Source organism: Bacillus rossius, chromosome 6 (assembly GCF_032445375.1).
Source record: "Bacillus rossius redtenbacheri isolate Brsri chromosome 6, Brsri_v3, whole genome shotgun sequence".
In the NCBI taxonomy this organism is placed as follows: Eukaryota; Metazoa; Arthropoda; class Insecta; order Phasmatodea; family Bacillidae; genus Bacillus; species Bacillus rossius.
The window spans coordinates 48,265,845-48,278,184 of record NC_086334.1 but is presented as its reverse complement, the minus strand read 5'-3'; the positions used below and the strand labels follow the sequence as shown (position 1 = coordinate 48,278,184).

Genomic DNA, 12,340 nt, shown 5'->3' with positions numbered 1-12,340 from the left:
GGGAGTGTCGAGAGAATTGTGATTAAATCATTAAAGTATTTCAAAGGTATACATGTTTGCAGTCTACCTTGTGATCAAAAGAAAATCACGAACATTTCAGTGTCTTATTCTTACGAATAACCGCATAACTTCAAAAACGTATTTTAGCCGCTCTCCTTGTGTCTGATACAAAGGCCTGATCTTCGAAACCCAGCCGACACAGAGATTTTATCTCGTGGAAGATATTTCTGTTGCTTCGTGCTGTCTCGTCGTCCGACCGTGACGGAAGGCGATAGCAAGCCACAGATGAATCACCGTTCACAACTTCGCCCTTGCACGTTGGTGACTGGGGATTTTCAATCAGCTTTCGGGTTCACCGAACAATTGTCATTGTCATTATCATAATCAATTATTATTTATCTTCATTTTTGATGTGTAACATATTAGCTCTCGGTATACGGCATTTGGTGGGAATAATAATTATTCCGTGAATGGAGCGGAAATATGTAACTACGGTGCTGCCATGTTGGCGGAGGGCACGAACTAAAGTTCACAAAGCCAAAGAGAAACTTTATAGTACTAACTGTTTAGTTAATTTTAACCAGATGGGCAGTATTTCAATAAAATTCCTTGTTGAAAATAGCTCCAAAACTGGGGTTTAGAATATTTTTCAAATCTTTTTCGCTTTTGTCGGAGTCGTTTCATTATATAGTTTTAAATTTCGGTTTGCTAATCAAATGATTCAATAGTCCACGTGGCTGCTACGGTCATGAATTCTAGCGGTGGGTGCGGAAATTACTTGTGATTCGCGTCAAGAAATGTACCCTTGTCGAGTTTCGTTTTATAAGTGTTAGTATATGCAACATGCGAAAACATGAATTTGCTCCTTACTGAGGTTAGATGTTAACACATCTCTGGCGAGTACTGCAAGACTTGCTCACGTGTTTTCTTTTGACACGATTTACTCAGATGCATTATAAAAAAAAATCTTTTCCATCTACCACCAATTGACATGTTTCAAATTTTTATTAAGTGGTTAAGTGATGTGGCTTACTACACACACTGTTCAAGTTAACATGTCTCTTTCTTGACATGTGCTTCGGCGTGCATTTAAACTTTGATGGCTGAACGGTTATAGCATTTTAAACAAATTTAAAAAGGATTTAGGTACCACACAAGTAGCTGATCAAATATTAATAATTATTTTGTTAGTTTTATAAGAATATTCGGCTATCAAAGTCTCCGTGTTAGCTGAAATACCTGTCAAATAAGTGACGCATTATTTTGATTAGAGAGTAGTTGCTTGCTTCGAGATTGTCTGAGTGTTGTAATAAGGTGTTATTTAAGGGTTTTATTACAGGGAATACGTAATATACTGTGTTCTTAACGCTCTTAAACTGCACGAAGTGCATGGACACTTTGTATTCGTAACAGCGAACAGTACTTTTCACATTTCATTCAGATTAATTTTCGTCACCTCCAAACCCTTGAAACGATTTAAGTACCACCGACATTTGCCATACACTACCTACTGTATACCTATAAGTTATTGAGTTACATAGATCTGTGATCTCGGTTAATAATAATCCCAGGAGGAGAAAGCTGATGAATAATTCGTTGTCTTTTTTCGCGGTTTGCCGCACACAAAGATCAAAAAATGCGTGATAGATAACGTGAACTTTGAGAATTAATCTCGTATCGGTTAAACACTTTGGATTCCTATAGTTGGAACTTATGATGAACTGCTTTGACGCAAGTGAAATTTATTTTAATCTTGAAGAGATCGAATTTTTAATCCCTACTAAACCACCACTGTGAGTAGTTTGATTAAAAAAGACGATAACGCAAATGCAATATCTCTTAGTGGTATACAAGGGCAAGACGATAACTTAAGAGAGCCTATTGCAAATTTTTTTCATTCATACAATGTCAAAACATTCTCATGCAGAAATAAACTTGCAGTTATATTTTTATTTTGTTCTTCGTGATAATGTCTATAACCCTGAAAAATTCTTGGTATTGTTTAAAAAAATTAATTTTTCTCTTTGGCAAGTAAAATACTCTCTAAATGCTTATCCTATCCTACTGACATATAAATGTGTAAGTTTGGATGTTTGGCTATTGTTACTCAATCACTTGTTTCATACTAAAAAGATTGGGATATAATTTGAAACGGAGGTAGTCTATACACACGATTAGCACATATGTTTTATATTTTTACGATTTACATCCCTGAGGGGGAGAGAAAGGGTTGAGTTAAGGTTCGTAAAAATAAACTTTTCCCCGTGAGACTGACCGTTTAGGTTGTAGGCCTATGTCCCGATCCAGGTCATTATTATACTTACGTTCCAACGGTTCAACTTGTCGACTTTTTGAGTGGCATAACTTTCAAAAAATGAAAAATATATATAGGTACCTCATACTTTTACATAATTAGTTGGCAAATTTGCATTTTTAACATGTTTGTGTAGTTTGGATAAGGAGAATGAAATGGAATATAAAACTGGGACTTTTTAGGTTTAAAGTAAATTTTACTGGCTTCTATGTGATATGGTTCAATTTTTTTTCTTCCAGAAAAATATCTAACTTTACCTGCCCTTATAAATTTATCAGAATTTGTATGTTTTTAAAAGTTTGAATAACACAAGTGGTTTTTTTTCTGAAAGAATTTTAAACCATACCACGCAGTAGCCACCAGCATTGCCTTTAAACCCAAATATTTTCAGTTGTTGATTCTATTTTGCTCTCCTTATCCATACTGCACGAAAAAAATTAAAAATTAAACTTGGCCATCGCTAATTATGCGAAAAGTATGCACTGTATAATTTTTCCCCCTTTTTTTTAAGTTCGGCCACCCAAAATGTCTTCAAGTATAACCGCGTTGATTGCAAAAGTAAAATAATGACCTGTGGAGGACAAACAAACGACGAGCGGAACTGTCCGCTCGTCGTTTTCCGAAGCTCCTTCGCTTCGACATTGCAGTGCAGGTTTGACATTGTGGCTCGCCCCGAAGCTCCTTCGCTCCGACATTGAAGTGCAGGATTGACGTGGTGACTCGCCAAGAATTTGCTTCGCTTCGACATTGCAGTGCAGGATTGACGTAGTGGCTCGCCCCGAAGCTCCTTCGCTTCGACATTGCAGTGCAGGATTGGCGTGGTGGCTCGTCATGAAACTGCTTCGCTTCGACATTGCAGTGCAGGATTGACGTGGTGGCTCGTCAAGAAACTGCTTCGCTTCGACATTGCAGTGCAGGATTGACGTGGTGGCTCGCCCCGAAGCTCCTTCGCTTCGACATTGCAGTGCAGGATTGGCGTGGTGGCTCGTCATGAAACTGCTTCGCTTCGACATTGCAGTGCAGGATTGACGTGGTGGCTCGTCAAGAAACTGCTTCGCTTCGACATTGCAGTGCAGGATTGACGTGGTGGCTCGTCATGAAACTGCTTCGCTTCGACATTGCAGTGCAGGATTGACGTGGTGGCTCGTCATGAAACTGCTTCGCTTCGACATTGCAGTGCAGGATTGACGTGGTGGCTCGCCCCGAAGATGGGTCGCGGCCCTCAGCACCGCCCCAGCGACCTCGCTGAAGGTCGCGGCCCTGGGGCTCACCCGCCGCCATGCGGGAGCGAGGCCCGGGCTGCTGTCCCCAGGAATGAACCTTACTCCAGTGAATACATTATTAACTCCCCGCTCATATTCAACCTGAATGATACTTTCTCTTCGCTTACGCAACTCTACCATCAATTCCAAATAAATTAGGAGCTGTTGTAAATATTTTGTGGTGAAAGCCAAATTATTTGTATTGTTATTTATTATTTAGTAATTAGAATCTATATTGACAAAAATATTATTCTTCCAGTAGGCGTTTGTTATCATAATTCAACAGAAACTCTATAGTATTAAAATAATCATTCAAATTTAACACGATAATACCAAAATATCCAGTGATTTGTAACTTTTCTCGAAATTGACGTTCTCTTAAGTAATTCAAATTCTCTACGTACCTTCTGCCACTGCTGTTCCGTCAGTAATGTTTGTTAACAACTGTATGTGATTGTGAGTTATTGTAAACGAACACCATGCCATGATTCGCAAGTGAAATTACCACATTTAAAAAAGAGTGATCACTGATTTTTTTTCGTAAACTGTTAAATTGAGACCGGTTACATGACTCAGACTTTAAGACCAGTTCACATAGTCCGTAAGAGAAATCCATGCAACAACTTTGCATGGTACTAAAATAGAGAAATAATTTCAATTTCCTCGCGTCACGACTTTACAAGTCAGTCTTAAACCAGAGCTTAACCAGCCATTTGAAATATTTTTATTTTTAATGATACTACAGTAAATCTTTAAGCATTTTCCAGATGGGTAAACTCAGACAATAACTGAAAGGGAGTGACCACGAGGCCATTAGAAGAATAAATTCTAAAAATATTTGTGCAACTAATTTTACAAATAGCAGATACAGTGAGCATATATCTGGGGAAATAATCTTCTAATAAAAAGCCTATTAAATGAAAAAATAGTTAGAAATGTTCTAGGTTAAAAAATAATTCCATGAAAATTCAATATCTTAATATTGACATACCCGACACTTAAAGAGGCCCGCCTAGTCAATGTATATGTACCTTAGTGAGGAGGGATGATAAGTGCGACGCTCCCTGGTGCTTCTAACGTGATATCACCTCTAAGAGTAATGTTATGAAATAGTACGCAGTGTTCGCGTCGTGCATAGTGCAACTATGATATCTGAGTTGTAACAATAATATTATACGGCGTTCAAATAAAAACAGAGATGTAATGCAAGTCCCATGAGTGCTTTAACGAATTCGTGCCGTATGTTTCAGGTTTAAAAATTATCCTTATAGCACATTTTTGAGCCATTTTCAACATTCTGAATGCACATTTTATAAACTAAATACGAAAACAGAACTACTTATCCACTCTCGGCGTATTCTTAAATGCTTTTCGTTAACGGATATACTGAGAAGATTTTAAATAGGGATTTCTTTTTCTGGAACTCTGCACATCGTGTATGTGCCCGTGTAGCAAGTCATATAAAATTACAAACACCTTAAAGCTCTGAAACTAGACGTACAAACTGCCACATGCGCGAGCCTGTCTACGAGCAATATTACTGGCAAAGAACAAACCAGCAGTTGAATAGGAGGCCCAGCCACGTGGTAGCGAGGCGGTCTGTCTGCCAGCGCTGCTCTACGGGACACGTGTATTTCCTTACCCTAGGTTGACTCGCCCACGAGCCCTGAAGCGCGCTGGGATTGGTCACGGCTTGGGTAAGGGTAGGGAGGAGGAGTGGTTGGCATCTTTGGTGGCCGAGGGGTGAATTGGGGGGGGGGGGGGAGTCCACGTTTTGACTTAGTTTTATGATGGAAACAGTTGTCTTGATCTTGGTAATGGAAGGGTAAGATGGTTGTCTAACTGATAAAACTCTACAAGAGAAATATCTTCAAAAATGTAAGTTTTAATAGTTGTTGTCAGCATCCGAGTAGAAAAATAACATGACGGACGTGCGCATCATCTTGAATCGCTCGGCTTGTTGATGGACGGACGGATAATTGTTGAGTTCAGCTTTAGTCTCCATGGCCAAGCACTTTATTTCAAGCAAATGTCTTTCTGATTGGTGGTACACCTTGTGTAAGCTGTGTTGCCCATTGAAGACTGCAAACTGGCTCAGAATCTAACACACAATATAAACCCATCACAGATAAAGGGCCATAGGTATCTTCTTATTTTTTTCCTGCAGTTAAGTCTGGAAACTGAAATTCTGGCTGCAGTCTATTCGAGAAGCTTCGTCAGTTGAACTTGCTCCTTATTTTTTTCTGCAGTCACGCGCACGCCTAGCCATTGTTACGGTGTCGATCGATCAAGCGCATTGAGACTCCGTGGAATATCAGTTCCGTTAGGATTAAGAGATTGTAAAGGTTGCACCTTGCACGAATGACGAGAATATAAAAAAAAAATAGACTGAACGATTTGAGAGAATTCGATGGGGTTTTGTTTGGTCGGCTGAACATTTTCATTGCGAAGTCCTGAATATACATAGGTAAATAGCCGATTCACAAGCTTGTTTGCAACACAGCAGATGGATTTGCTCGTTACCGAGTTTGGATGTTAGACATCACTTGGCGAGCACTGTGAGACTCTGGTTGTCCGTGTGACCAGCTCGGGTCAGTGAATGGCTGGCTTCCGCTGGGTCACACGCCGTCTGACTCAGCGCGCAGCTCGCGTCACGCGACGGCCGCGGACTGAATCACGAGACAGAGCGACAGCGCTAGACGGCAATGAGGTTAACTTGTGAACGCACTTCGAAGAACGTATTCATCGAAGATTCAAGGAGTTTCTTGAGCAGCATTTTGTACACTTTTCAAAACATTGAACTTCTTTGTTCTTTGGTAAATATATATTTATTTACTTTCATTTTCGAACAATATGTTTTTGTTCAATATTAATTCATCCACAAAGAAAATTAAGTTTTAAAACTGCTACTTTACCATGCAAATTAAATATATGTATGTTATAGCTCATAGTTTTTGCTTTTTAATTTTTCCTTTTACAAATTATGACAAATCATTTATAAAAGCTAATTTTATGTTTTATTTTTATTGGGACGCAACGCGATTTCCGCAAAAGCTTTAAATCGTTTTTAAATAATGACTTAAGAATGAAATTCATGGTGATTTACAAATACCCGAAACTTTTTTTGTTTGAAGGATTCGGAGATTTCAATAATTTGAACAAGATGGCCGCGGATATGACATAAAAGTGACATGACATTAAATTCAATTGAAAATGCAAGCTGATAAGAAGCAAAATTTTATCGTGGTTAAATGCTTATTATTTATTTATTAGAAAAAATGTAAAAAAAAAATGGAATAGCGGAAAAATCTGAGACCATTGTTAGGTTGAAAAATATATAAAATCTCATGGCACTTTGAATGTCAGAGTTTCAGTCATGGATATATATATATTTCATTATTTAATATTGTCTCTTATCTCAATGGTTTCATTCATAGGTATTTATATATTTCCAAATGTTGTGGTAGGACAATATAGGACAGTCGTCGAAAATCCACGTGACAAGTGATGCCAGTGATCCTGGCGACATGAGCTGTACAATGTTGTTTTTCCGAGATTTTTGAATTTTTATTTCAATTTTATAGCTATTTAATGCGTAAATGGGTTATAAACGAATAATTTGATTTTTTTTTGTTAGGCTTCTACTACAATATTTGGTGAAGTGTAGGCTTCCTGAACTCCTGCTGAAATCCATAGAGATGGCAATGGGTAGAAGTATACATACGCAAATTACAATTTTACACGTATTTTTAACGGGCTTAAGTTTCCTATATTGTCTACGTGTGATTCGTGTCAAGGAATGTAGTGGTGAATACAATTTTCGTATATATTAATCACGCTCTACGTTAAGTTTCGTGTCCGAGTTTCGTATTATAAGTGTGTTTGCAACATGAGAACATATGAATGCGTTATCAGTAGTGTGATATATTATAAGTTATTTCAGCGGCAATTTATTATATATTTACGCCTCCAATGGAAGTTCATTTTTTTGTTTAGAGTGCGACTTACATTATTGAGTTTTAACTAAGAGGACATCACAACAATGGGCATATTTTAAGAACATATAAGAAAACCTGAGTGATATAATTGATTATCGTTAAAAAGTAAATAGGTATAATTATTATATTTTGCAGAGTAGTGAGAAGAAGACGCCCACTGTGGTAGCTGGTAAGACTGCAGCATTTGTTTACATATAAATAAGTTCAGATTCTTCATTATGCACGTATGTAGCGTAACAAAACCTGGGGTTACCGAGTATTGACTAATATGAGCTTAATTCTATAAAATCGATTTCAAAATACATTAAAATTCGTTATTTAACACAGTTTGATAGTAATAATAATTTTAGGGCAATTTTTAGCAAAGCGTCTTCTTCTAAAATACAACAGACTCTCCAAATCATTCTTATCTTATACTGACCCTTGTGGTGGTTATTTTGCGACATGCGAGCAAGTTTGTTACATTTCAATGGTTTTCAAATATTTTTATATAGTTTTAGTGGGGTGTTCATGTCAGATTTTCACTAGCACCATGTTAACTATGCACGTCTTTTTTTTTGTTTGTTTGGTACTACTTGTGTCAAGTATTTTTTTTTAAGTAGTAATGAAAATATTTGCGTACGTAATCTAACGAGTGTTTTCGTGATTGCAGCTATAAAGACAGGTTAAATTTATAATTAACAGTTTTAGTGTTCGACTGTGCATGAACACGGGTGCCGCCATACGGAAGCCCCTAGTAGTAGGGGAGCCCATAAGGCTGAATGGGGATTTGCTCGAGCTTCGTGGGGACCTCTTGGATTGTGAAGATTAGATGATAGCAAGAATAAAACGTAATATAATGTTTTCTCTTTCAGCGGTGGGGGAAGCGTCGACAGGTTTTCAAAAACGTAAAAACAAACCATCACATAGAAATACTTGAGCGTATCAGACATCTTATAGTTTAGGTACCCTAAAGTATTTCTGATATCAACAATATACTAATCTGCCAGTTTGCGTGGGGGATTTGGGGGGGGGGGGGGGGCATCCAGAAGGGTAGAAAATTAAAAAAAAAAAATTATTCGAGCGCGTCAGATATTCAGAGGGGATGTTAAGTGAACCCTAAAAATGCTCCTATTCAAAAGACACGATTCGGAAGCGACGCAAGCTCGTAACGAATTTTTGAAAATGCAAAAAAAAAAAAAAAAAAATCACCATATTGAAATTCTCGAGCGTGTCAAATTTGTATACCGACGATTCAGTTTTATGTCCCAGTCGTGCTAGCCTAAAATCTGACGAAAATTTGGAGGGGAATTCTTAATCAGCTAGAAAAATAACTTTTATTAATTGTTTTTCAATAATCATGAAACGTGACATATAAAAGCAGAAAAATTAAGTAGATATTTAGAAATATAATTTATTCAGAAAAAAATTAATAAAATATAATTGTTGAAAAAAGAACAACAAATATTTCAATCTTCATAGTCATCCTAGGAATTACAATATCGTCGTACTGCAAATCTACTGATTCAATTGGGTCTTCGATATTAACTAAGGTTTCCATATTTGTAACAATAAATCGTTATAACACTTAACAATAAATTTATTTATTCCATGAAAAGCGTGTTATTAAAGTTTTGAAAAGAAATATACATAAATCAGAAGTATCTCCTAGAATAACTGGTGTTGCAGGGTCTAAAGACAACTTTTAACAGTTCCCCCGCCACAGCCGTTGCTCACTGTCGTCTGCGCAGGCGCAGGCTGTTACTGCCACCTGTTTAGTCAGCAGTCGCTGCCGTCTGTGCGGGCTTTGCTGAATGCCTCGGCAACCCGGCCGTTGTGATTCCTCTAGCGCGGACTCATCTCGCTCTTTCGCAATCTGGGAACTCATAACCTTGCCGTGACAGCATTGTTATACATCTGGACTGTTCTTTGGGTGCTAACAAATATTTTGACACTGATCTTTTATAACTCTCAGGAAAAAAATTCGGACTTCTCAAATAAATACGCGCTTCAAATAACCTAAGAATTCTTCGCAGTTCCAGTAAACTGGATATAAGTATAATTCTCGCTATATTTCATCCCCTCATTTCTGTATTTTATTACATACGTGATAACCATGTACGCGAAATGAAGTAAAATGTTTTTTTTTTTTTTGCTGGATGTATTACAAGTTTTAGAAGGGTTTGTTAAAACTTTTCAAAATTATCTCTTTTTTGTCCTCAAAGCAAGTGAACTCTGATGCAGTAAATTTACGAAGATACTAAAAAATTTTACGAATATCTCTGTGCAACTTTTAACAAGTTTTTTTTTTAAATTTAGGGTGTAGTTATTGGTTAGCACTGCAATAGGGAATAGGATGGGAAACTACTTTGAGTGGTAACAATACCTCCCTAATCGATGCTGGATGACAATAGATGATAGGCCGTATGGTGCTTGCAGTGCCATGCTACGAACATCTGCGACCGAATGACGTGCTTTCGAAATGCACCCCAAAAGCGCGTGCATGTTTGAATTGCCGGTGACACAAGCCTTGTGATTTGCGCTGATGTGCTGGGATCGTCCGTAACACTGCGATAAGATAGCTGTGTGTGTGCAAGATAGGGGCATATTGCCTGTACCGCCATGTTCGCGGGTGAAGGGGGAACCTAGCAACAGGTACAGTTCCCTTACCCGTACTTTTTTTTTTTTTTGGGTGGGGGAAGTTAGCGGGAAATCAAGGGGGGAAAACACAAATTTTATAATTATATATATCTGAAGTTAGTTAAGAATTTTTAAATACCATAAACCTATCAAATTCGAACATTAGACTGTATATGTATGTAATTATAAAATATATTTTATGGTTTAAATTTATATAGTATGTACTTATGTGTACGAAAAGATACTGTAACAGTGCCATCAACATTGAAATATAGAAAATATAAACCTTATAATTTATTGATAGTAGACTCAATAATGTAACCATTTGTTTTAACACTCCAGAAAACTTAAAATATTTAAAACAAACTTCAGTAAGGTTTACATCATCAGTTTTGTACTATAAGTTTACTGATATAAAATGTCCTGGTTTTGATATTTTTAATTTTTATAATGCAAATAAATAACTCGACTAAACTATTTACTAAAAATAAAGTGAAGTAGTGTTACGATATTGCTGCTCTTGAAACAAGGTAGAGTGATTGTGTTAAATTGTGTGTAGAAGTCATTTATATCCGTATTTTATAATCTTACAAATTATTATATTGTATTTTTTTTTTCGTGGAACTTCTAATGATTCATCTAGAAACTTGATGTGTTTATGGTCGAAAATGTGTAAGTAAGTACACTCAACTAGAACTTTGGAATTTTTGGAATTAAACAGAAATGTTTTTATGTATAGTACTTAGTTAAAATACCTTTTTATTGTTAACAGCTTCACTCGTTTAGTAAGAGTTGTAAAAAATTGCTTTTACAGGTTAGCACCACTAGTAAAAATCGAAGAAAATGATATACAAGATATATTTTTTAACTGACACGAAATAAACATTCCTTGGCCACTAGTGAACCCAATTTCTTCTCGGGGTAAATTATACTAACATGTCATTGGACCGTCACGTTGGCAAGATTGTATTATTGGGCGCTTGTGAACGGTTTGAAACGAGCGTCAGTCACTTAAGCTACGGCCACGCAGGGCACTATGCTCGCTATGTTTGCGATGTTCGATACGCGGGTAAAATATAGCCAGATGCAGCATGTTCGCTATGTTGGCGACGTCACCATGGTTCTCGGCTATTTTTCTAAAACATCACTGACTTCGCGCATGCGCAGATGAACAAAAAACATCCGTTTTCGCGAGGAATTGTGCTGTACTTCCGCGTTTGCTTTTCATGAATTTTAATTTCTCTCAACGCTGTGCTTGAAATATTCAAGTTGACGGAAAAGTTAATTGAAATATTACGAAAATATCCATGTGCGTGTAATAAATCGATGGAAGAATACAAAAGGCAGAATTTGCATGACCATACCTGAGATTTGATTCCAAGGGGATTGAATATATCCTGAAATAATCCATACATTTGTTTTCGTCCTCACTAGCAATTGCTTCACCAAAATGAAAATTTTCAAAATATTTTGTTTTTAAATTAATTTCATGAACCCATTTATTTTTACGTTCACGTGCTGTGAGAGCCAGCGGAATATTATCGTCGTCGGAATCATCACTTGAAAATCCCATGGCATGCGTCTCTCCGACATTGCGAACTGGACTGTACTGTCTGGCCACCCGGCGCAGCGAACATAGCGAACATAGCTTTCTGTGTGGCCTCGGCTCTAGGCCGGTTTGGATTGAGCGAATGTGTGATTGGCGTGTGTTTCTGCTTGCAGCTGGTTCAGCCAGCGGTTCTAACCTGAAACGTCTTGTCCTGTCTGTTTGCAGTTCAAGAGGATGCTGAATAAGGAGCTCAGCCACTTCTCAGAGTCCAGCAAATCTGGCAACCAGATCTCGGAATACATTTGCTCCACTTTTCTTGGTGAGTTGTCTGCACACTTCCCGGTGGTTATCTCTTGATGCTATCCCGACTACCACGATATTTTTGTCATAATTTTTTTAATCAGGAATATTAACACAGTAGTTGAAAAAGTTAGTAATTATTAATTAGTAAAAAATTAGGCTATATTTAGTGTTCAAAAAGCCTTGTTGCCATGGATATAATTTTGCAAATGAGAGATACTGATTGGTAGTGTTTCAAGATAAAGTAAGATAAAATGCAAATTTCATGATATCGTATCATCGGTAGCGTTATGGTGCA

At 37.3% G+C, this 12,340-nt stretch overlaps 1 protein-coding gene across 4 annotated transcripts in view; it reads left to right on the top strand.

Moving 5' to 3' along the window:
- LOC134533159 (3',5'-cyclic-AMP phosphodiesterase-like) overlaps window positions 1-12,340 on the top strand; it is a 779,555-nt gene that overhangs the window by 735,466 nt on the left and 31,749 nt on the right. For all 4 annotated transcript variants that reach the window (XM_063370518.1, XM_063370520.1, XM_063370519.1 and 1 more), the window contains one exon: window positions 11,968-12,061. In XM_063370518.1, coding sequence (XP_063226588.1) covers window positions 11,968-12,061 — 94 coding nt within the window. The remainder of the gene's footprint in view (window positions 1-11,967; window positions 12,062-12,340) is intronic.